General features: G+C 42.0%; 2 protein-coding genes across 5 annotated transcripts; both read right to left on the bottom strand.

Moving 5' to 3' along the window:
• Positions 1-27: 27 nt before the first annotated feature.
• CHD1_1 (transcriptional regulator) lies at positions 28-27,681 on the bottom strand. 4 transcript variants are annotated; one of them, XM_051211509.1, is made up of 12 exons: positions 20,287-20,683; positions 20,190-20,208; positions 19,922-20,118; positions 11,279-11,994; positions 11,047-11,242; positions 10,889-11,003; positions 10,553-10,777; positions 10,340-10,437; positions 10,128-10,196; positions 9,939-10,049; positions 2,142-2,793; positions 28-1,693 (listed from the first exon to the last, which is right to left on the bottom strand). In XM_051211509.1, exons 4-11 carry the CDS (start codon positions 11,648-11,650, stop codon positions 2,378-2,380), a joined length of 1,602 nt encoding a protein of 533 aa, XP_051071576.1. In that variant the 5' UTR covers positions 11,651-11,994; positions 19,922-20,118; positions 20,190-20,208; positions 20,287-20,683; the 3' UTR covers positions 28-1,693; positions 2,142-2,377. The 4 variants fall into 4 exon arrangements, with proteins under 4 accessions (XP_051071576.1, XP_051071575.1, XP_051071573.1 ...); XM_051211508.1 differs by lacking the exons at positions 28-1,693; positions 2,142-2,793; positions 9,939-10,049; ... (7 more) ...; positions 20,190-20,208; positions 20,287-20,683 and adding exons at positions 7,469-8,192; positions 8,234-8,340; positions 8,376-8,646; ... (6 more) ...; positions 25,338-25,533; positions 25,570-27,681; XM_051211510.1 differs by lacking the exons at positions 28-1,693; positions 2,142-2,793; positions 10,128-10,196; ... (3 more) ...; positions 11,047-11,242; positions 11,279-11,994 and adding exons at positions 7,469-8,192; positions 8,234-8,340; positions 8,376-8,646; ... (2 more) ...; positions 17,487-17,584; positions 17,700-17,924 and having other exon boundaries at positions 9,286-10,049.
• On the bottom strand, positions 21,784-23,127 carry MS3_00010395 (uncharacterized protein; the record flags this gene model as incomplete). Its single annotated transcript, XM_051218765.1, has 3 exons — positions 21,784-22,184; positions 22,269-22,484; positions 23,019-23,127. The coding sequence occupies 3 exons, from the start codon at positions 23,125-23,127 to the stop codon at positions 21,922-21,924; spliced, it is 588 nt and encodes a 195-aa protein (XP_051071577.1). The 3' UTR covers positions 21,784-21,921.
• Positions 27,682-27,895: the final 214 nt, after the last annotated feature.

The raw sequence follows: 27,895 nt of genomic DNA, 5'->3' as shown, positions 1-27,895 counted from the left end.
CCTGACTCTCGAGCCATATCACCTGTAATTTAGAGGTAATTAATTATCATTATCACAGTAAGTAGACGGACAATTTCCAACCACTAATTATAACATTGTTGGCTTATTCGCATTCGATGAGTTGCTCGAGAGGAACCAGTACACGACAAAATGAGCATCAGGTCAGTCACCATCTCGAAAGTCCTGACTAAAAAAAAATTACGTTTTATAAGCGAAGCCTGGTTAAGACACTAATACCCAACCCTTCTTCCATATATATATATATATATGGTTGGAATCGACTTATTCCAGCATGACCTCAACTCTGTCCCGCTACTTTACCTCACTGTGTTCTGTAAAAATCCGCGTATGAAGTGAAGTGTATATTAGACTACAACATTAATGAATTTCCAACATGAATATTTTAATGTTTAAAGTCATATGTACGTTAATAAAAGTATTTGCACGACGCATCAGTAAGGAATCCCTGAAAAATACCAGGATATTTAGTCCTCATCTGAAGAGGACGACTCCGAAGGGCTGGCATTTCCTGGACGGTGAATTACGGCTGATGTTATTCGGGGTCCTTTTGAGCTGCCGTACCCACGAACTGGCTCTCCTCTGGCTGGGCTGCGATCTCGTCTTTGATCTGTTCGTTCGAAGCGGTCATTTCTACCAAACTCGCGTGACCCGCCTCGATTAGCTGGAGCACCTTGGAAACGGTTTACATCTCTTTCGCCTCTGCCTGAATTGTAGTCGAACTGCCTACCTGAAACCACAAAAAGAAAATAGTTACACTGCCTGTCACACTGAAACAACTAAACCAGTTAGTTGCCTGACAAAATAAACTTACCTTGTCTGTTGTAGTCACGTTGACCACTATAATCACGCTGATTGTACTCACGTTGATTGCCATCTCTCTGGTTACCGTTTTCACGCTGGTTGGTGTGATCTCGATTATTGAAATTCCGCTGATTGTAGTCGCGTTGATTACGTTGACCGTATTCTCTTTGGTCACGATTATAAGGGCGCTGATTGTTATAACTCGGTTGTTGATTGTGCTCCTGGTCTATAATGAACATCACATACAATTTATGGGCAATCCTTTACCTCTCTGGATTCGTCCACGTACAGGCCTACCGCCCATCATCTTATTTCCGCAGGAAGTAAGAGCGGCGCTGCACTGGTCGGAATTCGAGAAAGTCACGTGAGCAACGCTACAAACAAATGAAAGTTCAAAAATAAAATTTACCCTCTGGAACGTCCCTGCTCGTCTAACGAAAGTGCCACTCGGAGGGCTTCTGGGAACTCGCGCATAATATCTCTTTCAGATGCTGTATAGGGAAGATTTGACACGGTGAGTGTACAAGAGGCGTTGGAAGAACTTTCACTATCAGTTCTACTATGCGGATCATACGTGGGCTGGCTGTACTCATTATCGGCATGTGAACGTCTGAAATCCCTGGAATTGCCTCCATAATGCTGGCTGACATTTAAATTTTCTGACGAACTGGAATGATAATCTGAAATATATAAACTGAGTGATTATTAAAGAGCTTTTGAAATAAGTCCAGTGATTGTACAAGTTTTAATGACCAACTCACCTCCGTTCAGTTCCGCATGCAGCAGCTGTCCACCAATTTCTTTTCCTTGAAGACATTCATCGTAGGCTTGTTGACAGTCGCGAGCATTGTTGAATTGCAAGATGCACATGCTGTTTCACATATGAAACAGAAAAAGAGAGCAAATATGGAGCGATCAATGGGAAGCGAATAAGCTTTATTAAAGACCCCGTAGGCAGATCTTTCGAGTAACAAATTTCTACCTCCATCGAAAGTGTTCGGGTCGACCTTCCTGCATTTCACTCCATCGCAAATAGTACCACCTGCTCACATTACAGGAATGGGTCAATGTGGCACACCTGCGTCGCCAGTAACAAAAGGTAGAAAGGTAAAAGATCGGAGTCAGTTCTTGTTAACGTACTAACGGAACATCATTAAAATGCCTAGGTTCACCTTTGGACATTTAACTTGCCAAACAAAAATATCGCAGACTGTCGAACCTACTGTGGTACTGCTCATAAAATGGAGTGAATTAGATCTCTTATAATGTCGTTAAATGTGCGGTAACAAATCAATTTGTAGGGAGCAAACTGTACTCACCCTTTAGATTGCGAAGACACAGAATGACTTCGTACGAAGTTGACTGACCTGGCCGAAGGGAATACCGACTGAACTTCTGTTTCGTCTGCCGAGGTGGGTAGATTGTATACGGCCAAAGAAGTGGCTTGACCAGACTGGTATGCTTGTGTCAGTGACATGCTTTTTAACTAAAAACAGAAGTACTCATCAAGGACGGAAAACAAACTGTCAGAGAAATCAGATTCATTTACAAAGATTTATTTGCAATTTGGATTTACAGAGCAATCAAGTTTTTTAATCAGAACCACCGCGTTTTGACCAGCCCCCACGGTTACCACCACGACCACGGAAAGACTGTCCACCACGACCGTGAGGCGACTGACCACCGCGGCCGCGAAATCGACCACCACGACCACGAAACGAGTTGCGCTTGAAATCACCACCAAATTTGTGCTGCGCTTTGAAGTTGCTTTGATCTCCTGAACGGTTGTCTGCTTTCGGAAATCCACCAGTTTTTTGTCGTGTAAGCCAGGAAACTGCTTCTTCTCCTTGCCTTTAGGTGAGACCATATCAACGTCCTCGTCACTTTCGTCTTCACTTCCGTCCTCTTCTTCCTCGCTTTCATCTTCGCTTTCATCGTCTTCGTCACTGTCGTCGCCATCTTCACTTGTACCTTCGTCCTCTTCGTCGTCATTCTCATCCTCAATGTCATCTGCGTCATTCACTTCCTCTGCCTTTGAAACTTTGTGAGCAGTCTTGACCTTCGAAACACCTACTTCTACAGCTATAATGAACACCAAAAACCTTTAGAAAGACAGCACAATTGCGAACAAACATACAAAACAAACCGAAACAAACTCACGTTTAGCTTTCTTCTCAGATGGTCCAGAATGCTTCTGTTGATTGTTAGCACAATCATCAACAAAGACATCTGAAGGAGAAATACGGGTTAGTTTAGTGAGGCAAAAACTCGAAAGATTGAAGCGAAAATCCTAGTAAGTTGGTGTCTGGATGACATGTAATGTGAGCAAATAAAAACTTTCGAGGTAAAATTTCAATTATCATTCTACATACCTTTTAAAAATATTGTCACGCGGCGACCTTTCAGAGTTGCGTTTGAGGAAATTGCATTGTTACAATCTGCAGCGGTTTCAAACTCGACAGTCATGGATCTGAAACAAGGCAATACACTGTCAGACGTTACGGACAAACTGATCTAATCAAACTGAGATAAAGGCAGTAACAATTTAGTTTCAAAGGCAACTATCAAGATATCAATATACTTACGCGCTCTGGTTCCCTGTAGTTGTATCACGTGACACTGAAACGACGCCACCAAATAATCCTTTGATGTCTGATTCCTTTGTATCAGCTGGAAAACCCCAAACGATGGCAGTCTTGAGCTCTGGTCCTCCTGTTAATGCCAGTTTCAGCTGTTTACCGGCATGGAACTTTGGCTGTGAGACAGCAGCCTTTCGGACTTCCAAGGAAGGAAATTTAAGAAATGCCTTTCTGTATGAAGAAGAAAATGTAAGACCGATAGTAACTGACGCTAAATAACTTAAGTGAGTGACTAGTTTACGAAATGTTTGAACCAATTCGCCGAAAACTAACTTTACTCACCGTTTTTTCTGAATCCACTGAACGTCTAAACATGTCGGGAATAGCTTACGCAACTGGTTCGGATGACCATCCCAATTTGAAACTGCGACTCTTACGGAACCATCAGGACCAGCTCCTAAAGGATGCCAGTTAAACGACTACTGACAATCAATACTTACGAGGCTGTTGGTCTTTAGCGAAGTTAGCTTTGAACAGTTGACCTTCCACAGTTAAAGAACTGAAAATTTGGTGAGCTTGCTTAGCCACATCAATAGAGGAGAAGGACATAAATGCACTATTGATTTTAGGGTTTTTATTCAGCAAATTTAGGGAAACAGGTTGACAGTTGTTGGGGAGTTGACTTTTTAGTTGTTCCTGGAATAATACAATGTTTAGAAAGAAGTAACTTACAATTGTCATGGATTTTGGAATTCCACCTACGAACAAAGTTTTGGTGGGTTGCATTCCTTTATTAGCGTCCTCGACTCTCTCTACAGGTATTACGTCGAGCTCCTTCCCGTGAAACATCAACTTTCCTGACTTTAATCGACTTTTGAAAATGCTTATATTAGCGATGGTAGCCATTATGGGTGCTGGTTCCATCCTGCTTATGCTGGTCACTGGGCTAATTTTGGAAAGGAATTCTTTCAAACTATTCAAGTTATCAGGTCCATGTAGTATGAGGACCTTGCCTGATGTACTGCTTTGTGGCTCAGACCCCTCAGTCACTTTACTCGGTATGCTTGATACCTTATTTTCCGTCAATTTCTCATTGTTCAACATCGAACCAGGTTTTTGGACAGCCTTTGACCCAACCAGGTTGTTGATGGCTTTACCTTTCTCAGCATTCAGTTTTGAATTGTCTTTATTACTTTCTTTCTCTCCTTCACTAGATTCTTCCTCATTATCGTCGTCGTCTTCCTCCTCACAATCGTCGTCATCGTCCTCTTCCTCACTATCGTCGTCGTCATCTTCCTCTTCGCTTTCGTCATCGTCATCTCCACTCTCTTCGTCGTCCTCCTCCTCTTCTTCCGCACTATCATTTTCTTCTTCATCATCCTCTTCATCTTCACTGACAAGATCTTTTTCTGCAGTTCCATCCCCTTTTCAGTCGCCAGCTTCAGTTTCTATGAATTTGTTTGGAACAAAAATCGTTTGATCAGGTTATAAGACTTATATACTCTGAAGCTTTTAAAAATTAGTTGATTTCGCTTGTGGCAAATCTGTGCCCCAATAAACTAGTCGAGATTTCGAACTGATCTGTTTTTGTGGTAGGACGATTCGACTGCTGCCGGCTTACATGAACTATCTGGCTTGTGCATTACCATATTAAGTTAGGTAAGAAAATAAACTAGTATTAATTACTAGAAAGTCTAATATAGAACCCGATATGCATGAGATTGGAACTTGAGGCTCAGATGGAACACCATCCTCTCCATATATATAAGTAAAAACTAATTCACATCTTCACCCAACTATCAGTCCCGGTTCAGCTACACTAAACAGGAAACTTGATAGTCATTCATCACGAAGTAGGAAGACCATAAGTACAAATAACAAAACTCAAGGTAAACGTTGATCATTGTTTGAGCTTGTAACCATGTGAACGCCCACTATCATAAATGTGTTTATACACGCTAAGTACATGTCACTGGTCGAATATAAGAGTAACCCACAACAACTCACAAAGTCTGACTAGGCTTCCCACAAAAGATCATGAAAGGTAGTGACAAGCACAACCTATATGGAATCGGACTGTAAACACAGTACTGTATAATCAATAGACTCTAAGGCTGGCAGACAATCGAGACTTTATGAGAATATCCTTACATACCGAGCAAACTTCTGGTGCGTAACAAGACAAAAACAACTCGGGCTATATGGAGTGAAGATATTAGTTTATTTACCTTATGTGACATCCTTAGTTCACCAGCATCACCGCCAAACGCACCTGTCTCAACCTCTACATCACTATCGTCGCTGCCGACAGGGACTGGACGCTTTGATCCACCTCTCAATGGAGTGCCTTTGCCGTTGACAAGATGCTTGTTTTTTGATTCCGGAGTAGCACTAGGCTTTGGAGATTTAATTGTTGAATTATTTACTAAAACCAAACAATCTGGTAAGTAAATTCGAAAACGGAAAATGGGACGTAAACCAAAGAGTATTACTTACACAACTGCTTCGAACGACCCTGAAAGATAAAAAACGTGCGTTAGTCATGAGAACAACGGAATCACACATAAGCACCCATGAGCCCCATCCCACTCACCATGTTCAACTAACCACCGGACGTTGAATGTGAAACACACGCTTAAACACGTAACACATTAAAACTATTCATTGAGCTTTTAACAGCATATGTTAGTAATCAACTGAGGACTACAAAAACCGGGGATGAAACATGCGGGCTTACACCGAATTACTTCCTGTAGGGATATTATCGTTCACCAACAAATATACTACACATTCAGCCAGGTCAAATGGTTAGCGTAAAAGATGACAGGACATCAGCTAATTCTACCGAGTGTCGTACATTCAGTTTGTTGTTGATTGAATGAAGGCATCTCTCGCTGTTGTTGTTGTATGGATACAGTGTGCGTTGTCAACTCCTTTCGCCGAGGGCCTGGTAACAGGGCGTCCATAAAAAGACAACGAGAACCCCGTGGTTGTGGACCTCTAGTAATTGGTATTGTACTCGATTCTGCCGGAGACCAAAGTTTGTGCTATTGTGGGAGAACTTACTATTCTCCCGAAGCCTATATGATAAATGTCGTGCTAATTTTTCGGAAATTGACGCGACTTCAACATCTTCCTGCATTCCTATCCAATCTATCCTTTTTCAAAGGGATAGAGGAAACAGTGAACTGCCGACTCAGGCCTGTAGTGGGATAATTCCACCAAATCCTAAGTCCTGCGGAATCGAAGGTAGCCGATGTTGAGATAAGAGCATTTTATAGTATATAAAGCCGGAAAATCGTACGTTCTAACACTAACTCACTATCCCCTTAACCACAAATGTGGGGCTATTCTCTTAGGGAGTGAAGAGCATCACTAGGCTCATAATCTTCTCTCAGAAAACCACAGCCCAAATTTCATTAGCATCCAAAAGACCTGCTTATACCGCAGTACCGACGTACGGCAAACCAGGTCAGCGATTTGAAGCACTCCCATATCTATCGGTTAGTCACATGTGTGATCGGAACTCTTGAAACACTATACTACTTGCGAACTCTATCTTCCCTATGAAGGTCGGTCGGCAAAACATAGACACCGCGTACATGCCTTGTGGGAGAACATGCGCCATGACTTTGCGTTTATTTCGGTTCATCTGACACGACATCTAGGTACCCTAATTGTGTATTAGTGGCGACCCTGGGTGACATTCTGAATAACTCAAAAATAGGACAGATGCACTAATTTGCCTGACTCTCGAGCCATATCACCTGTAATTTAGAGGTAATTAATTATCATTATCACAGTAAGTAGACGGACAATTTCCAACCACTAATTATAACATTGTTGGCTTATTCGCATTCGATGAGTTGCTCGAGAGGAACCAGTACACGACAAAATGAGCATCAGGTCAGTCACCATCTCGAAAGTCCTGACTAAAAAAATTACGTTTTATAAGCGAAGCCTGGTTAAGACACTAATACCCAACCCTTCTTCCATATATATATATATATATGGTTGGAATCGACTTATTCCAGCATGACCTCAACTCTGTCCCGCTACTTTACCTCACTGTGTTCTGTAAAAATCCGCGTATGAAGTGAAGTGTATATTAGACTACAACATTAATGAATTTCCAACATGAATATTTTAATGTTTAAAGTCATATGTACGTTAATAAAAGTATTTGCACGACGCATCAGTAAGGAATCCCTGAAAAATACCAGGATATTTAGTCCTCATCTGAAGAGGACGACTCCGAAGGGCTGGCATTTCCTGGACGGTGAATTACGGCTGATGTTATTCGGGGTCCTTTTGAGCTGCCGTACCCACGAACTGGCTCTCCTCTGGCTGGGCTGCGATCTCGTCTTTGATCTGTTCGTTCGAAGCGGTCATTTCTACCAAACTCGCGTGACCCGCCTCGATTAGCTGGAGCACCTTGGAAACGGTTTACATCTCTTTCGCCTCTGCCTGAATTGTAGTCGAACTGCCTACCTGAAACCACAAAAAGAAAATAGTTACACTGCCTGTCACACTGAAACAACTAAACCAGTTAGTTGCCTGACAAAATAAACTTACCTTGTCTGTTGTAGTCACGTTGACCACTATAATCACGCTGATTGTACTCACGTTGATTGCCATCTCTCTGGTTACCGTTTTCACGCTGGTTGGTGTGATCTCGATTATTGAAATTCCGCTGATTGTAGTCGCGTTGATTACGTTGACCGTATTCTCTTTGGTCACGATTATAAGGGCGCTGATTGTTATAACTCGGTTGTTGATTGTGCTCCTGGTCTATAATGAACATCACATACAATTTATGGGCAATCCTTTACCTCTCTGGATTCGTCCACGTACAGGCCTACCGCCCATCATCTTATTTCCGCAGGAAGTAAGAGCGGCGCTGCACTGGTCGGAATTCGAGAAAGTCACGTGAGCAACGCTACAAACAAATGAAAGTTCAAAAATAAAATTTACCCTCTGGAACGTCCCTGCTCGTCTAACGAAAGTGCCACTCGGAGGGCTTCTGGGAACTCGCGCATAATATCTCTTTCAGATGCTGTATAGGGAAGATTTGACACGGTGAGTGTACAAGAGGCGTTGGAAGAACTTTCACTATCAGTTCTACTATGCGGATCATACGTGGGCTGGCTGTACTCATTATCGGCATGTGAACGTCTGAAATCCCTGGAATTGCCTCCATAATGCTGGCTGACATTTAAATTTTCTGACGAACTGGAATGATAATCTGAAATATATAAACTGAGTGATTATTAAAGAGCTTTTGAAATAAGTCCAGTGATTGTACAAGTTTTAATGACCAACTCACCTCCGTTCAGTTCCGCATGCAGCAGCTGTCCACCAATTTCTTTTCCTTGAAGACATTCATCGTAGGCTTGTTGACAGTCGCGAGCATTGTTGAATTGCAAGATGCACATGCTGTTTCACATATGAAACAGAAAAAGAGAGCAAATATGGAGCGATCAATGGGAAGCGAATAAGCTTTATTAAAGACCCCGTAGGCAGATCTTTCGAGTAACAAATTTCTACCTCCATCGAAAGTGTTCGGGTCGACCTTCCTGCATTTCACTCCATCGCAAATAGTACCACCTGCTCACATTACAGGAATGGGTCAATGTGGCACACCTGCGTCGCCAGTAACAAAAGGTAGAAAGGTAAAAGATCGGAGTCAGTTCTTGTTAACGTACTAACGGAACATCATTAAAATGCCTAGGTTCACCTTTGGACATTTAACTTGCCAAACAAAAATATCGCAGACTGTCGAACCTACTGTGGTACTGCTCATAAAATGGAGTGAATTAGATCTCTTATAATGTCGTTAAATGTGCGGTAACAAATCAATTTGTAGGGAGCAAACTGTACTCACCCTTTAGATTGCGAAGACACAGAATGACTTCGTACGAAGTTGACTGACCTGGCCGAAGGGAATACCGACTGAACTTCTGTTTCGTCTGCCGAGGTGGGTAGATTGTATACGGCCAAAGAAGTGGCTTGACCAGACTGGTATGCTTGTGTCAGTGACATGCTTTTTAACTAAAAACAGAAGTACTCATCAAGGACGGAAAACAAACTGTCAGAGAAATCAGATTCATTTACAAAGATTTATTTGCAATTTGGATTTACAGAGCAATCAAGTTTTTTAATCAGAACCACCGCGTTTTGACCAGCCCCCACGGTTACCACCACGACCACGGAAAGACTGTCCACCACGACCGTGAGGCGACTGACCACCGCGGCCGCGAGATCGACCACCACGACCACGAAACGAGTTGCGCTTGAAATCACCACCAAATTTGTGCTGCGCTTTGAAGTTGCTTTGATCTCCTGAACGGTTGTCTGCTTTCGGAAATCCACCAGTTTTTTTGTCGTGTAAGCCAGGAAACTGCTTCTTCTCCTTGCCTTTAGGTGAGACCATATCAACGTCCTCGTCACTTTCGTCTTCACTTCCGTCCTCTTCTTCCTCGCTTTCATCTTCGCTTTCATCGTCTTCGTCACTGTCGTCGCCATCTTCACTTGTACCTTCGTCCTCTTCGTCGTCATTCTCATCCTCAATGTCATCTGCGTCATTCACTTCCTCTGCCTTTGAAACTTTGTGAGCAGTCTTGACCTTCGAAACACCTACTTCTACAGCTATAATGAACACCAAAAACCTTTAGAAAGACAGCACAATTGCGAACAAACATACAAAACAAACCGAAACAAACTCACGTTTAGCTTTCTTCTCAGATGGTCCAGAATGCTTCTGTTGATTGTTAGCACAATCATCAACAAAGACATCTGAAGGAGAAATACGGGTTAGTTTAGTGAGGCAAAAACTCGAAAGATTGAAGCGAAAATCCTAGTAAGTTGGTGTCTGGATGACATGTAATGTGAGCAAATAAAAACTTTCGAGGTAAAATTTCAATTATCATTCTACATACCTTTTAAAAATATTGTCACGCGGCGACCTTTCAGAGTTGCGTTTGAGGAAATTGCATTGTTACAATCTGCAGCGGTTTCAAACTCGACAGTCATGGATCTGAAACAAGGCAATACACTGTCAGACGTTACGGACAAACTGATCTAATCAAACTGAGATAAAGGCAGTAACAATTTAGTTTCAAAGGCAACTATCAAGATATCAATATACTTACGCGCTCTGGTTCCCTGTAGTTGTATCACGTGACACTGAAACGACGCCACCAAATAATCCTTTGATGTCTGATTCCTTTGTATCAGCTGGAAAACCCCAAACGATGGCAGTCTTGAGCTCTGGTCCTCCTGTTAATGCCAGTTTCAGCTGTTTACCGGCATGGAACTTTGGCTGTGAGACAGCAGCCTTTCGGACTTCCAAGGAAGGAAATTTAAGAAATGCCTTTCTGTATGAAGAAGAAAATGTAAGACCGATAGTAACTGACGCTAAATAACTTAAGTGAGTGACTAGTTTACGAAATGTTTGAACCAATTCGCCGAAAACTAACTTTACTCACCGTTTTTTCTGAATCCACTGAACGTCTAAACATGTCGGGAATAGCTTACGCAACTGGTTCGGATGACCATCCCAATTTGAAACTGCGACTCTTACGGAACCATCAGGACCAGCTCCTAAAGGATGCCAGTTAAACGACTACTGACAATCAATACTTACGAGGCTGTTGGTCTTTAGCGAAGTTAGCTTTGAACAGTTGACCTTCCACAGTTAAAGAACTGAAAATTTGGTGAGCTTGCTTAGCCACATCAATAGAGGAGAAGGACATAAATGCACTATTGATTTTAGGGTTTTTATTCAGCAAATTTAGGGAAACAGGTTGACAGTTGTTGGGGAGTTGACTTTTTAGTTGTTCCTGGAATAATACAATGTTTAGAAAGAAGTAACTTACAATTGTCATGGATTTTGGAATTCCACCTACGAACAAAGTTTTGGTGGGTTGCATTCCTTTATTAGCGTCCTCGACTCTCTCTACAGGTATTACGTCGAGCTCCTTCCCGTGAAACATCAACTTTCCTGACTTTAATCGACTTTTGAAAATGCTTATATTAGCGATGGTAGCCATTATGGGTGCTGGTTCCATCCTGCTTATGCTGGTCACTGGGCTAATTTTGGAAAGGAATTCTTTCAAACTATTCAAGTTATCAGGTCCATGTAGTATGAGGACCTTGCCTGATGTACTGCTTTGTGGCTCAGACCCCTCAGTCACTTTACTCGGTATGCTTGATACCTTATTTTCCGTCAATTTCTCATTGTTCAACATCGAACCAGGTTTTTGGACAGCCTTTGACCCAACCAGGTTGTTGATGGCTTTACCTTTCTCAGCATTCAGTTTTGAATTGTCTTTATTACTTTCTTTCTCTCCTTCACTAGATTCTTCCTCATTATCGTCGTCGTCTTCCTCCTCACAATCGTCGTCATCGTCCTCTTCCTCACTATCGTCGTCGTCATCTTCCTCTTCGCTTTCGTCATCGTCATCTCCACTCTCTTCGTCGTCCTCCTCCTCTTCTTCCGCACTATCATTTTCTTCTTCATCATCCTCTTCATCTTCACTGACAAGATCTTTTTCTGCAGTTCCATCCCCTTTTCAGTCGCCAGCTTCAGTTTCTATGAATTTGTTTGGAACAAAAATCGTTTGATCAGGTTATAAGACTTATATACTCTGAAGCTTTTAAAAATTAGTTGATTTCGCTTGTGGCAAATCTGTGCCCCAATAAACTAGTCGAGATTTCGAACTGATCTGTTTTTGTGGTAGGACGATTCGACTGCTGCCGGCTTACATGAACTATCTGGCTTGTGCATTACCATATTAAGTTAGGTAAGAAAATAAACTAGTATTAATTACTAGAAAGTCTAATATAGAACCCGATATGCATGAGATTGGAACTTGAGGCTCAGATGGAACACCATCCTCTCCATATATATAAGTAAAAACTAATTCACATCTTCACCCAACTATCAGTCCCGGTTCAGCTACACTAAACAGGAAACTTGATAGTCATTCATCACGAAGTAGGAAGACCATAAGTACAAATAACAAAACTCAAGGTAAACGTTGATCATTGTTTGAGCTTGTAACCATGTGAACGCCCACTATCATAAATGTGTTTATACACGCTAAGTACATGTCACTGGTCGAATATAAGAGTAACCCACAACAACTCACAAAGTCTGACTAGGCCTCCCACAAAAAGATCATGAAAGGTAGTGACAAGCACAACCTATATGGAATCGGACTGTAAACACAGTACTGTATAATCAATAGACTCTAAGGCTGGCAGACAATCGAGACTTTATGAGAATATCCTTACATACCGAGCAAACTTCTGGTGCGTAACAAGACAAAAACAACTCGGGCTATATGGAGTGAAGATATTAGTTTATTTACCTTATGTGACATCCTTAGTTCACCAGCATCACCGCCAAACGCACCTGTCTCAACCTCTACATCACTATCGTCGCTGCCGACAGGGACTGGACGCTTTGATCCACCTCTCAATGGAGTGCCTTTGCCGTTGACAAGATGCTTGTTTTTTGATTCCGGAGTAGCACTAGGCTTTGGAGATTTAATTGTTGAATTATTTACTAAAACCAAACAATCTGGTAAGTAAATTCGAAAACGGAAAATGGGACGTAAACCAAAGAGTATTACTTACACAACTGCTTCGAACGACCCTGAAAGATAAAAAACGTGCGTTAGTCATGAGAACAACGGAATCACACATAAGCACCCATGAGCCCCATCCCACTCACCATGTTCAACTAACCACCGGACGTTGAATGTGAAACACACGCTTAAACACGTAACACATTAAAACTATTCATTGAGCTTTTAACAGCATATGTTAGTAATCAACTGAGGACTACAAAAAACCGGGGATGAAACATGCGGGCTTACACCGAATTACTTCCTGTAGGGATATTATCGTTCACCAACAAATATACTACACATTCAGCCAGGTCAAATGGTTAGCGTAAAAGATGACAGGACATCAGCTAGTTCTACCGAGTGTCGTACATTCAGTTTGTTGTTGATTGAATGAAGGCATCTCTCGCTGTTGTTGTTGTATGGATACAGTGTGCGTTGTCAACTCCTTTCGCCGAGGGCCTGGTAACAGGGCGTCCATAAAAAGACAACGAGAACCCCGTGGTTGTGGACCTCTAGTAATTGGTATTGCACTCGATTCTGCCGGAGACCAAAGTTTGTGCTATTGTGGGAGAACTTACTATTCTCCCGAAGCCTATATGATAAATGTCGTGCTAATTTTTCGGAAATTGACGCGACTTCAACATCTTCCTGCATTCCTATCCAATCTATCCTTTTTCAAAGGGATAGAGGAAACAGTGAACTGCCGACTCAGGCCTGTAGTGGGATAATTCCACCAAATCCTAAGTCCTGCGGAATCGAAGGTAGCCGATGTTGAGATAAGAGCATTTTATAGTATATAAAGCCGGAAAATCGTACGTTCTAACACTAACTCACTATCCCCTTAACCACAAATGTGGGGCTATTCTCTTAGGGAGTGAAGAGCATCACTAGGCTCATAATCTTCTCTCAGAAAACCACAGCCCAAATTTCATTAGCATCCAAAAGACCTGCTTATACCGCAGTACCGACGTACGGCAAACCAGGTCAGCGATTTGAAGCACTCCCATATCTATCGGTTAGTCACATGTGTGATCGGAACTCTTGAAACACTATACTACTTGCGAACTCTATCTTCCCTATGAAGGTCGGTCGGCAAAACATAGACACCGCGTACATGCCTTGTGGGAGAACATGCGCCATGACTTTGCGTTTATTTCGGTTCATCTGACACGACATCTAGGTACCCTAATTGTGTATTAGTGGCGACCCTGGGTGACATTCTGAATAACTCAAAAATAGGACAGATGCACTAATTTGCCTGACTCTCGAGCCATATCACCTGTAATTTAGAGGTAATTAATTATCATTATCACAGTAAGTAGACGGACAATTTCCAACCACTAATTATAACATTGTTGGCTTATTCGCATTCGATGAGTTGCTCGAGAGGAACCAGTACACGACAAAATGAGCTTCAGGTCAGTCACCATCTCGAAAGTCCTGACTAAAAAAATTACGTTTTATAAGCGAAGCCTGGTTAAGACACTAATACCCAACCCTTCTTCCATATATATATATATATATGGTTGGAATCGACTTATTCCAGCATGACCTCAACTCTGTCCCGCTACTTTACCTCACTGTGTTCTGTAAAAATCCGCGTATGAAGTGAAGTGTATATTAGACTACAACATTAATGAATTTCCAACATGAATATTTTAATGTTTAAAGTCATATGTACGTTAATAAAAGTATTTGCACGACGCATCAGTAAGGAATCCCTGAAAAATACCAGGATATTTAGTCCTCATCTGAAGAGGACGACTCCGAAGGGCTGGCATTTCCTGGACGGTGAATTACGGCTGATGTTATTCGGGGTCCTTTTGAGCTGCCGTACCCACGAACTGGCTCTCCTCTGGCTGGGCTGCGATCTCGTCTTTGATCTGTTCGTTCGAAGCGGTCATTTCTACCAAACTCGCGTGACCCGCCTCGATTAGCTGGAGCACCTTGGAAACGGTTTACATCTCTTTCGCCTCTGCCTGAATTGTAGTCGAACTGCCTACCTGAAACCACAAAAAGAAAATAGTTACACTGCCTGTCACACTGAAACAACTAAACCAGTTAGTTGCCTGACAAAATAAACTTACCTTGTCTGTTGTAGTCACGTTGACCACTATAATCACGCTGATTGTACTCACGTTGATTGCCATCTCTCTGGTTACCGTTTTCACGCTGGTTGGTGTGATCTCGATTATTGAAATTCCGCTGATTGTAGTCGCGTTGATTACGTTGACCGTATTCTCTTTGGTCACGATTATAAGGGCGCTGATTGTTATAACTCGGTTGTTGATTGTGCTCCTGGTCTATAATGAACATCACATACAATTTATGGGCAATCCTTTACCTCTCTGGATTCGTCCACGTACAGGCCTACCGCCCATCACCTTATTTCCGCAGGAAGTAAGAGCGGCGCTGCACTGGTCGGAATTCGAGAAAGTCACGTGAGCAACGCTACAAACAAATGAAAGTTCAAAAATAAAATTTACCCTCTGGAACGTCCCTGCTCGTCTAACGAAAGTGCCACTCGGAGGGCTTCTGGGAACTCGCGCATAATATCTCTTTCAGATGCTGTATAGGGAAGATTTGACACGGTGAGTGTACAAGAGGCGTTGGAAGAACTTTCACTATCAGTTCTACTATGCGGATCATACGTGGGCTGGCTGTACTCATTATCGGCATGTGAACGTCTGAAATCCCTGGAATTGCCTCCATAATGCTGGCTGACATTTAAATTTTCTGACGAACTGGAATGATAATCTGAAATATATAAACTGAGTGATTATTAAAGAGCTTTTGAAATAAGTCCAGTGATTGTACAAGTTTTAATGACCAACTCACCTCCGTTCAGTTCCGCATGCAGCAGCTGTCCACCAATTTCTTTTCCTTGAAGACATTCATCGTAGGCTTGTTGACAGTCGCGAGCATTGTTGAATTGCAAGATGCACATGCTGTTTCACATATGAAACAGAAAAAGAGAGCAAATATGGAGCGATCAATGGGAAGCGAATAAGCTTTATTAAAGACCCCGTAGGCAGATCTTTCGAGTAACAAATTTCTACCTCCATCGAAAGTGTTCGGGTCGACCTTCCTGCATTTCACTCCATCGCAAATAGTACCACCTGCTCACATTACAGGAATGGGTCAATGTGGCACACCTGCGTCGCCAGTAACAAAAGGTAGAAAGGTAAAAGATCGGAGTCAGTTCTTGTTAACGTACTAACGGAACATCATTAAAATGCCTAGGTTCACCTTTGGACATTTAACTTGCCAAACAAAAATATCGCAGACTGTCGAACCTACTGTGGTACTGCTCATAAAATGGAGTGAATTAGATCTCTTATAATGTCGTTAAATGTGCGGTAACAAATCAATTTGTAGGGAGCAAACTGTACTCACCCTTTAGATTGCGAAGACACAGAATGACTTCGTACGAAGTTGACTGACCTGGCCGAAGGGAATACCGACTGAACTTCTGTTTCGTCTGCCGAGGTGGGTAGATTGTATACGGCCAAAGAAGTGGCTTGACCAGACTGGTATGCTTGTGTCAGTGACATGCTTTTTAACTAAAAACAGAAGTACTCATCAAGGACGGAAAACAAACTGTCAGAGAAATCAGATTCATTTACAAAGATTTATTTGCAATTTGGATTTACAGAGCAATCAAGTTTTTTAATCAGAACCACCGCGTTTTGACCAGCCCCCACGGTTACCACCACGACCACGGAAAGACTGTCCACCACGACCGTGAGGCGACTGACCACCGCGGCCGCGAGATCGACCACCACGACCACGAAACGAGTTGCGCTTGAAATCACCACCAAATTTGTGCTGCGCTTTGAAGTTGCTTTGATCTCCTGAACGGTTGTCTGCTTTCGGAAATCCACCAGTTTTTTTGTCGTGTAAGCCAGGAAACTGCTTCTTCTCCTTGCCTTTAGGTGAGACCATATCAACGTCCTCGTCACTTTCGTCTTCACTTCCGTCCTCTTCTTCCTCGCTTTCATCTTCGCTTTCATCGTCTTCGTCACTGTCGTCGCCATCTTCACTTGTACCTTCGTCCTCTTCGTCGTCATTCTCATCCTCAATGTCATCTGCGTCATTCACTTCCTCTGCCTTTGAAACTTTGTGAGCAGTCTTGACCTTCGAAACACCTACTTCTACAGCTATAATGAACACCAAAAACCTTTAGAAAGACAGCACAATTGCGAACAAACATACAAAACAAACCGAAACAAACTCACGTTTAGCTTTCTTCTCAGATGGTCCAGAATGCTTCTGTTGATTGTTAGCACAATCATCAACAAAGACATCTGAAGGAGAAATACGGGTTAGTTTAGTGAGGCAAAAACTCGAAAGATTGAAGCGAAAATCCTAGTAAGTTGGTGTCTGGATGACATGTAATGTGAGCAAATAAAAACTTTCGAGGTAAAATTTCAATTATCATTCTACATACCTTTTAAAAATATTGTCACGCGGCGACCTTTCAGAGTTGCGTTTGAGGAAATTGCATTGTTACAATCTGCAGCGGTTTCAAACTCGACAGTCATGGATCTGAAACAAGGCAATACACTGTCAGACGTTACGGACAAACTGATCTAATCAAACTGAGATAAAGGCAGTAACAATTTAGTTTCAAAGGCAACTATCAAGATATCAATATACTTACGCGCTCTGGTTCCCTGTAGTTGTATCACGTGACACTGAAACGACGCCACCAAATAATCCTTTGATGTCTGATTCCTTTGTATCAGCTGGAAAACCCCAAACGATGGCAGTCTTGAGCTCTGGTCCTCCTGTTAATGCCAGTTTCAGCTGTTTACCGGCATGGAACTTTGGCTGTGAGACAGCAGCCTTTCGGACTTCCAAGGAAGGAAATTTAAGAAATGCCTTTCTGTATGAAGAAGAAAATGTAAGACCGATAGTAACTGACGCTAAATAACTTAAGTGAGTGACTAGTTTACGAAATGTTTGAACCAATTCGCCGAAAACTAACTTTACTCACCGTTTTTTCTGAATCCACTGAACGTCTAAACATGTCGGGAATAGCTTACGCAACTGGTTCGGATGACCATCCCAATTTGAAACTGCGACTCTTACGGAACCATCAGGACCAGCTCCTAAAGGATGCCAGTTAAACGACTACTGACAATCAATACTTACGAGGCTGTTGGTCTTTAGCGAAGTTAGCTTTGAACAGTTGACCTTCCACAGTTAAAGAACTGAAAATTTGGTGAGCTTGCTTAGCCACATCAATAGAGGAGAAGGACATAAATGCACTATTGATTTTAGGGTTTTTATTCAGCAAATTTAGGGAAACAGGTTGACAGTTGTTGGGGAGTTGACTTTTTAGTTGTTCCTGGAATAATACAATGTTTAGAAAGAAGTAACTTACAATTGTCATGGATTTTGGAATTCCACCTACGAACAAAGTTTTGGTGGGTTGCATTCCTTTATTAGCGTCCTCGACTCTCTCTACAGGTATTACGTCGAGCTCCTTCCCGTGAAACATCAACTTTCCTGACTTTAATCGACTTTTGAAAATGCTTATATTAGCGATGGTAGCCATTATGGGTGCTGGTTCCATCCTGCTTATGCTGGTCACTGGGCTAATTTTGGAAAGGAATTCTTTCAAACTATTCAAGTTATCAGGTCCATGTAGTATGAGGACCTTGCCTGATGTACTGCTTTGTGGCTCAGACCCCTCAGTCACTTTACTCGGTATGCTTGATACCTTATTTTCCGTCAATTTCTCATTGTTCAACATCGAACCAGGTTTTTGGACAGCCTTTGACCCAACCAGGTTGTTGATGGCTTTACCTTTCTCAGCATTCAGTTTTGAATTGTCTTTATTACTTTCTTTCTCTCCTTCACTAGATTCTTCCTCATTATCGTCGTCGTCTTCCTCCTCACAATCGTCGTCATCGTCCTCTTCCTCACTATCGTCGTCGTCATCTTCCTCTTCGCTTTCGTCATCGTCATCTCCACTCTCTTCGTCGTCCTCCTCCTCTTCTTCCGCACTATCATTTTCTTCTTCATCATCCTCTTCATCTTCACTGACAAGATCTTTTTCTGCAGTTCCATCCCCTTTTCAGTCGCCAGCTTCAGTTTCTATGAATTTGTTTGGAACAAAAATCGTTTGATCAGGTTATAAGACTTATATACTCTGAAGCTTTTAAAAATTAGTTGATTTCGCTTGTGGCAAATCTGTGCCCCAATAAACTAGTCGAGATTTCGAACTGATCTGTTTTTGTGGTAGGACGATTCGACTGCTGCCGGCTTACATGAACTATCTGGCTTGTGCATTACCATATTAAGTTAGGTAAGAAAATAAACTAGTATTAATTACTAGAAAGTCTAATATAGAACCCGATATGCATGAGATTGGAACTTGAGGCTCAGATGGAACACCATCCTCTCCATATATATAAGTAAAAACTAATTCACATCTTCACCCAACTATCAGTCCCGGTTCAGCTACACTAAACAGGAAACTTGATAGTCATTCATCACGAAGTAGGAAGACCATAAGTACAAATAACAAAACTCAAGGTAAACGTTGATCATTGTTTGAGCTTGTAACCATGTGAACGCCCACTATCATAAATGTGTTTATACACGCTAAGTACATGTCACTGGTCGAATATAAGAGTAACCCACAACAACTCACAAAGTCTGACTAGGCTTCCCACAAAAGATCATGAAAGGTAGTGACAAGCACAACCTATATGGAATCGGACTGTAAACACAGTACTGTATAATCAATAGACTCTAAGGCTGGCAGACAATCGAGACTTTATGAGAATATCCTTACATACCGAGCAAACTTCTGGTGCGTAACAAGACAAAAACAACTCGGGCTATATGGAGTGAAGATATTAGTTTATTTACCTTATGTGACATCCTTAGTTCACCAGCATCACCGCCAAACGCACCTGTCTCAACCTCTACATCACTATCGTCGCTGCCGACAGGGACTGGACGCTTTGATCCACCTCTCAATGGAGTGCCTTTGCCGTTGACAAGATGCTTGTTTTTTGATTCCGGAGTAGCACTAGGCTTTGGAGATTTAATTGTTGAATTATTTACTAAAACCAAACAATCTGGTAAGTAAATTCGAAAACGGAAAATGGGACGTAAACCAAAGAGTATTACTTACACAACTGCTTCGAACGACCCTGAAAGATAAAAAACGTGCGTTAGTCATGAGAACAACGGAATCACACATAAGCACCCATGAGCCCCATCCCACTCACCATGTTCAACTAACCACCGGACGTTGAATGTGAAACACACGCTTAAACACGTAACACATTAAAACTATTCATTGAGCTTTTAACAGCATATGTTAGTAATCAACTGAGGACTACAAAAACCGGGGATGAAACATGCGGGCTTACACCGAATTACTTCCTGTAGGGATATTATCGTTCACCAACAAATATACTACACATTCAGCCAGGTCAAATGGTTAGCGTAAAAGATGACAGGACATCAGCTAATTCTACCGAGTGTCGTACATTCAGTTTGTTGTTGATTGAATGAAGGCATCTCTCGCTGTTGTTGTTGTATGGATACAGTGTGCGTTGTCAACTCCTTTCGCCGAGGGCCTGGTAACAGGGCGTCCATAAAAAGACAACGAGAACCCCGTGGTTGTGGACCTCTAGTAATTGGTATTGCACTCGATTCTGCCGGAGACCAAAGTTTGTGCTATTGTGGGAGAACTTACTATTCTCCCGAAGCCTATATGATAAATGTCGTGCTAATTTTTCGGAAATTGACGCGACTTCAACATCTTCCTGCATTCCTATCCAATCTATCCTTTTTCAAAGGGATAGAGGAAACAGTGAACTGCCGACTCAGGCCTGTAGTGGGATAATTCCACCAAATCCTAAGTCCTGCGGAATCGAAGGTAGCCGATGTTGAGATAAGAGCATTTTATAGTATATAAAGCCGGAAAATCGTACGTTCTAACACTAACTCACTATCCCCTTAACCACAAATGTGGGGCTATTCTCTTAGGGAGTGAAGAGCATCACTAGGCTCATAATCTTCTCTCAGAAAACCACAGCCCAAATTTCATTAGCATCCAAAAGACCTGCTTATACCGCAGTACCGACGTACGGCAAACCAGGTCAGCGATTTGAAGCACTCCCATATCTATCGGTTAGTCACATGTGTGATCGGAACTCTTGAAACACTATACTACTTGCGAACTCTATCTTCCCTATGAAGGTCGGTCGGCAAAACATAGACACCGCGTACATGCCTTGTGGGAGAACATGCGCCATGACTTTGCGTTTATTTCGGTTCATCTGACACGACATCTAGGTACCCTAATTGTGTATTAGTGGCGACCCTGGGTGACATTCTGAATAACTCAAAAATAGGACAGATGCACTAATTTGCCTGACTCTCGAGCCATATCACCTGTAATTTAGAGGTAATTAATTATCATTATCACAGTAAGTAGACGGACAATTTCCAACCACTAATTATAACATTGTTGGCTTATTCGCATTCGATGAGTTGCTCGAGAGGAACCAGTACACGACAAAATGAGCTTCAGGTCAGTCACCATCTCGAAAGTCCTGACTAAAAAAATTACGTTTTATAAGCGAAGCCTGGTTAAGACACTAATACCCAACCCTTCTTCCATATATATATATATATATGGTTGGAATCGACTTATTCCAGCATGACCTCAACTCTGTCCCGCTACTTTACCTCACTGTGTTCTGTAAAAATCCGCGTATGAAGTGAAGTGTATATTAGACTACAACATTAATGAATTTCCAACATGAATATTTTAATGTTTAAAGTCATATGTACGTTAATAAAAGTATTTGCACGACGCATCAGTAAGGAATCCCTGAAAAATACCAGGATATTTAGTCCTCATCTGAAGAGGACGACTCCGAAGGGCTGGCATTTCCTGGACGGTGAATTACGGCTGATGTTATTCGGGGTCCTTTTGAGCTGCCGTACCCACGAACTGGCTCTCCTCTGGCTGGGCTGCGATCTCGTCTTTGATCTGTTCGTTCGAAGCGGTCATTTCTACCAAACTCGCGTGACCCGCCTCGATTAGCTGGAGCACCTTGGAAACGGTTTACATCTCTTTCGCCTCTGCCTGAATTGTAGTCGAACTGCCTACCTGAAACCACAAAAAGAAAATAGTTACACTGCCTGTCACACTGAAACAACTAAACCAGTTAGTTGCCTGACAAAATAAACTTACCTTGTCTGTTGTAGTCACGTTGACCACTATAATCACGCTGATTGTACTCACGTTGATTGCCATCTCTCTGGTTACCGTTTTCACGCTGGTTGGTGTGATCTCGATTATTGAAATTCCGCTGATTGTAGTCGCGTTGATTACGTTGACCGTATTCTCTTTGGTCACGATTATAAGGGCGCTGATTGTTATAACTCGGTTGTTGATTGTGCTCCTGGTCTATAATGAACATCACATACAATTTATGGGCAATCCTTTACCTCTCTGGATTCGTCCACGTACAGGCCTACCGCCCATCACCTTATTTCCGCAGGAAGTAAGAGCGGCGCTGCACTGGTCGGAATTCGAGAAAGTCACGTGAGCAACGCTACAAACAAATGAAAGTTCAAAAATAAAATTTACCCTCTGGAACGTCCCTGCTCGTCTAACGAAAGTGCCACTCGGAGGGCTTCTGGGAACTCGCGCATAATATCTCTTTCAGATGCTGTATAGGGAAGATTGACACGGTGAGTGTACAAGAGGCGTTGGAAGAACTTTCACTATCAGTTCTACTATGCGGATCATACGTGGGCTGGCTGTACTCATTATCGGCATGTGAACGTCTGAAATCCCTGGAATTGCCTCCATAATGCTGGCTGACATTTAAATTTTCTGACGAACTGGAATGATAATCTGAAATATATAAACTGAGTGATTATTAAAGAGCTTTTGAAATAAGTCCAGTGATTGTACAAGTTTTAATGACCAACTCACCTCCGTTCAGTTCCGCATGCAGCAGCTGTCCACCAATTTCTTTTCCTTGAAGACATTCATCGTAGGCTTGTTGACAGTCGCGAGCATTGTTGAATTGCAAGATGCACATGCTGTTTCACATATGAAACAGAAAAAGAGAGCAAATATGGAGCGATCAATGGGAAGCGAATAAGCTTTATTAAAGACCCCGTAGGCAGATCTTTCGAGTAACAAATTTCTACCTCCATCGAAAGTGTTCGGGTCGACCTTCCTGCATTTCACTCCATCGCAAATAGTACCACCTGCTCACATTACAGGAATGGGTCAATGTGGCACACCTGCGTCGCCAGTAACAAAAGGTAGAAAGGTAAAAGATCGGAGTCAGTTCTTGTTAACGTACTAACGGAACATCATTAAAATGCCTAGGTTCACCTTTGGACATTTAACTTGCCAAACAAAAATATCGCAGACTGTCGAACCTACTGTGGTACTGCTCATAAAATGGAGTGAATTAGATCTCTTATAATGTCGTTAAATGTGCGGTAACAAATCAATTTGTAGGGAGCAAACTGTACTCACCCTTTAGATTGCGAAGACACAGAATGACTTCGTACGAAGTTGACTGACCTGGCCGAAGGGAATACCGACTGAACTTCTGTTTCGTCTGCCGAGGTGGGTAGATTGTATACGGCCAAAGAAGTGGCTTGACCAGACTGGTATGCTTGTGTCAGTGACATGCTTTTTAACTAAAAACAGAAGTACTCATCAAGGACGGAAAACAAACTGTCAGAGAAATCAGATTCATTTACAAAGATTTATTTGCAATTTGGATTTACAGAGCAATCAAGTTTTTTAATCAGAACCACCGCGTTTTGACCAGCCCCCACGGTTACCACCACGACCACGGAAAGACTGTCCACCACGACCGTGAGGCGACTGACCACCGCGGCCGCGAGATCGACCACCACGACCACGAAACGAGTTGCGCTTGAAATCACCACCAAATTTGTGCTGCGCTTTGAAGTTGCTTTGATCTCCTGAACGGTTGTCTGCTTTCGGAAATCCACCAGTTTTTTTGTCGTGTAAGCCAGGAAACTGCTTCTTCTCCTTGCCTTTAGGTGAGACCATATCAACGTCCTCGTCACTTTCGTCTTCACTTCCGTCCTCTTCTTCCTCGCTTTCATCTTCGCTTTCATCGTCTTCGTCACTGTCGTCGCCATCTTCACTTGTACCTTCGTCCTCTTCGTCGTCATTCTCATCCTCAATGTCATCTGCGTCATTCACTTCCTCTGCCTTTGAAACTTTGTGAGCAGTCTTGACCTTCGAAACACCTACTTCTACAGCTATAATGAACACCAAAAACCTTTAGAAAGACAGCACAATTGCGAACAAACATACAAAACAAACCGAAACAAACTCACGTTTAGCTTTCTTCTCAGATGGTCCAGAATGCTTCTGTTGATTGTTAGCACAATCATCAACAAAGACATCTGAAGGAGAAATACGGGTTAGTTTAGTGAGGCAAAAACTCGAAAGATTGAAGCGAAAATCCTAGTAAGTTGGTGTCTGGATGACATGTAATGTGAGCAAATAAAAACTTTCGAGGTAAAATTTCAATTATCATTCTACATACCTTTTAAAAATATTGTCACGCGGCGACCTTTCAGAGTTGCGTTTGAGGAAATTGCATTGTTACAATCTGCAGCGGTTTCAAACTCGACAGTCATGGATCTGAAACAAGGCAATACACTGTCAGACGTTACGGACAAACTGATCTAATCAAACTGAGATAAAGGCAGTAACAATTTAGTTTCAAAGGCAACTATCAAGATATCAATATACTTACGCGCTCTGGTTCCCTGTAGTTGTATCACGTGACACTGAAACGACGCCACCAAATAATCCTTTGATGTCTGATTCCTTTGTATCAGCTGGAAAACCCCAAACGATGGCAGTCTTGAGCTCTGGTCCTCCTGTTAATGCCAGTTTCAGCTGTTTACCGGCATGGAACTTTGGCTGTGAGACAGCAGCCTTTCGGACTTCCAAGGAAGGAAATTTAAGAAATGCCTTTCTGTATGAAGAAGAAAATGTAAGACCGATAGTAACTGACGCTAAATAACTTAAGTGAGTGACTAGTTTACGAAATGTTTGAACCAATTCGCCGAAAACTAACTTTACTCACCGTTTTTTCTGAATCCACTGAACGTCTAAACATGTCGGGAATAGCTTACGCAACTGGTTCGGATGACCATCCCAATTTGAAACTGCGACTCTTACGGAACCATCAGGACCAGCTCCTAAAGGATGCCAGTTAAACGACTACTGACAATCAATACTTACGAGGCTGTTGGTCTTTAGCGAAGTTAGCTTTGAACAGTTGACCTTCCACAGTTAAAGAACTGAAAATTTGGTGAGCTTGCTTAGCCACATCAATAGAGGAGAAGGACATAAATGCACTATTGATTTTAGGGTTTTTATTCAGCAAATTTAGGGAAACAGGTTGACAGTTGTTGGGGAGTTGACTTTTTAGTTGTTCCTGGAATAATACAATGTTTAGAAAGAAGTAACTTACAATTGTCATGGATTTTGGAATTCCACCTACGAACAAAGTTTTGGTGGGTTGCATTCCTTTATTAGCGTCCTCGACTCTCTCTACAGGTATTACGTCGAGCTCCTTCCCGTGAAACATCAACTTTCCTGACTTTAATCGACTTTTGAAAATGCTTATATTAGCGATGGTAGCCATTATGGGTGCTGGTTCCATCCTGCTTATGCTGGTCACTGGGCTAATTTTGGAAAGGAATTCTTTCAAACTATTCAAGTTATCAGGTCCATGTAGTATGAGGACCTTGCCTGATGTACTGCTTTGTGGCTCAGACCCCTCAGTCACTTTACTCGGTATGCTTGATACCTTATTTTCCGTCAATTTCTCATTGTTCAACATCGAACCAGGTTTTTGGACAGCCTTTGACCCAACCAGGTTGTTGATGGCTTTACCTTTCTCAGCATTCAGTTTTGAATTGTCTTTATTACTTTCTTTCTCTCCTTCACTAGATTCTTCCTCATTATCGTCGTCGTCTTCCTCCTCACAATCGTCGTCATCGTCCTCTTCCTCACTATCGTCGTCGTCATCTTCCTCTTCGCTTTCGTCATCGTCATCTCCACTCTCTTCGTCGTCCTCCTCCTCTTCTTCCGCACTATCATTTTCTTCTTCATCATCCTCTTCATCTTCACTGACAAGATCTTTTTCTGCAGTTCCATCCCCTTTTCAGTCGCCAGCTTCAGTTTCTATGAATTTGTTTGGAACAAAAATCGTTTGATCAGGTTATAAGACTTATATACTCTGAAGCTTTTAAAAATTAGTTGATTTCGCTTGTGGCAAATCTGTGCCCCAATAAACTAGTCGAGATTTCGAACTGATCTGTTTTTGTGGTAGGACGATTCGACTGCTGCCGGCTTACATGAACTATCTGGCTTGTGCATTACCATATTAAGTTAGGTAAGAAAATAAACTAGTATTAATTACTAGAAAGTCTAATATAGAACCCGATATGCATGAGATTGGAACTTGAGGCTCAGATGGAACACCATCCTCTCCATATATATAAGTAAAAACTAATTCACATCTTCACCCAACTATCAGTCCCGGTTCAGCTACACTAAACAGGAAACTTGATAGTCATTCATCACGAAGTAGGAAGACCATAAGTACAAATAACAAAACTCAAGGTAAACGTTGATCATTGTTTGAGCTTGTAACCATGTGAACGCCCACTATCATAAATGTGTTTATACACGCTAAGTACATGTCACTGGTCGAATATAAGAGTAACCCACAACAACTCACAAAGTCTGACTAGGCTTCCCACAAAAAGATCATGAAAGGTAGTGACAAGCACAACCTATATGGAATCGGACTGTAAACACAGTACTGTATAATCAATAGACTCTAAGGCTGGCAGACAATCGAGACTTTATGAGAATATCCTTACATACCGAGCAAACTTCTGGTGCGTAACAAGACAAAAACAACTCGGGCTATATGGAGTGTAGATTACATCCGATTGGGCTGTGTATATCTGCCTCCCTAGCTCTATTTCTTATTTAGCAGTTTTGGGCGTTTGTATGACAGATCCAACGCCTATTTAAATGGTTTCGTCCTTCACCGATAGTGGCCTCGGTATCATCTTCTTTTGAGATCCCATAGTTCGAAAATTTACAATCTTTATGTTCTTTTCCTTACGTCTATGCACGTTTAGCGAGATGACTCCGAAGATATACTGAGGCATTAGCTGATTTAATATCTGCTTTATGAACCCAATATCTTGCTAAAACGAGTTTTATGTTCTGAGCCCTCATTCTTCTTGATTACATAAAAAATAACTAACCTGTCACTATGACCAGTCTTTAGTTTCTCAGCTACGTTTGGGGGTCTGACTTTTCTTTAGCGACGTTAGATCGTTTCATATTCTTTATCGTGCAGTTAAACTGGCTAGTATCCTGTGGTTACCTTGTAAAGCCTCTCATTACTTGAATGATGCTATCGTCTGTGTGAAGATGTCCTGGTCATTTAGTGCCTGATAATACTATCACCCGTTACACCGCTCTAATTGACGAACTTAAAGCCAGCTACATCATATGTCACGAATGGTGTTCATTCAACAGATAGTTGATTCATTTATACGTATATAGTATATGCCAAATAGTTATTGTAAAAGATACTATGACAATTAGAAGTATTCGAATTATTGTGTCAACTGAGAATTTCTGAAATTGCGTAGTTTTAAGCCGGTAGTGTTGTGACTTTAAATGCGGCTATTTATTTATTTGTCAACCAAAATACGACTGACTTACTCTTTTACTGTACTAAACCACTGACGTCCGACCGATCTGATCAG

This window comes from Schistosoma haematobium, chromosome ZW (genome assembly GCF_000699445.3).
Source record: "Schistosoma haematobium chromosome ZW, whole genome shotgun sequence".
In the NCBI taxonomy this organism is placed as follows: domain Eukaryota; kingdom Metazoa; phylum Platyhelminthes; class Trematoda; order Strigeidida; family Schistosomatidae; genus Schistosoma; species Schistosoma haematobium.
The sequence above is the reverse complement of the archived record's forward strand: the minus strand, read 5'-3'. Positions and strand labels throughout refer to the sequence as shown.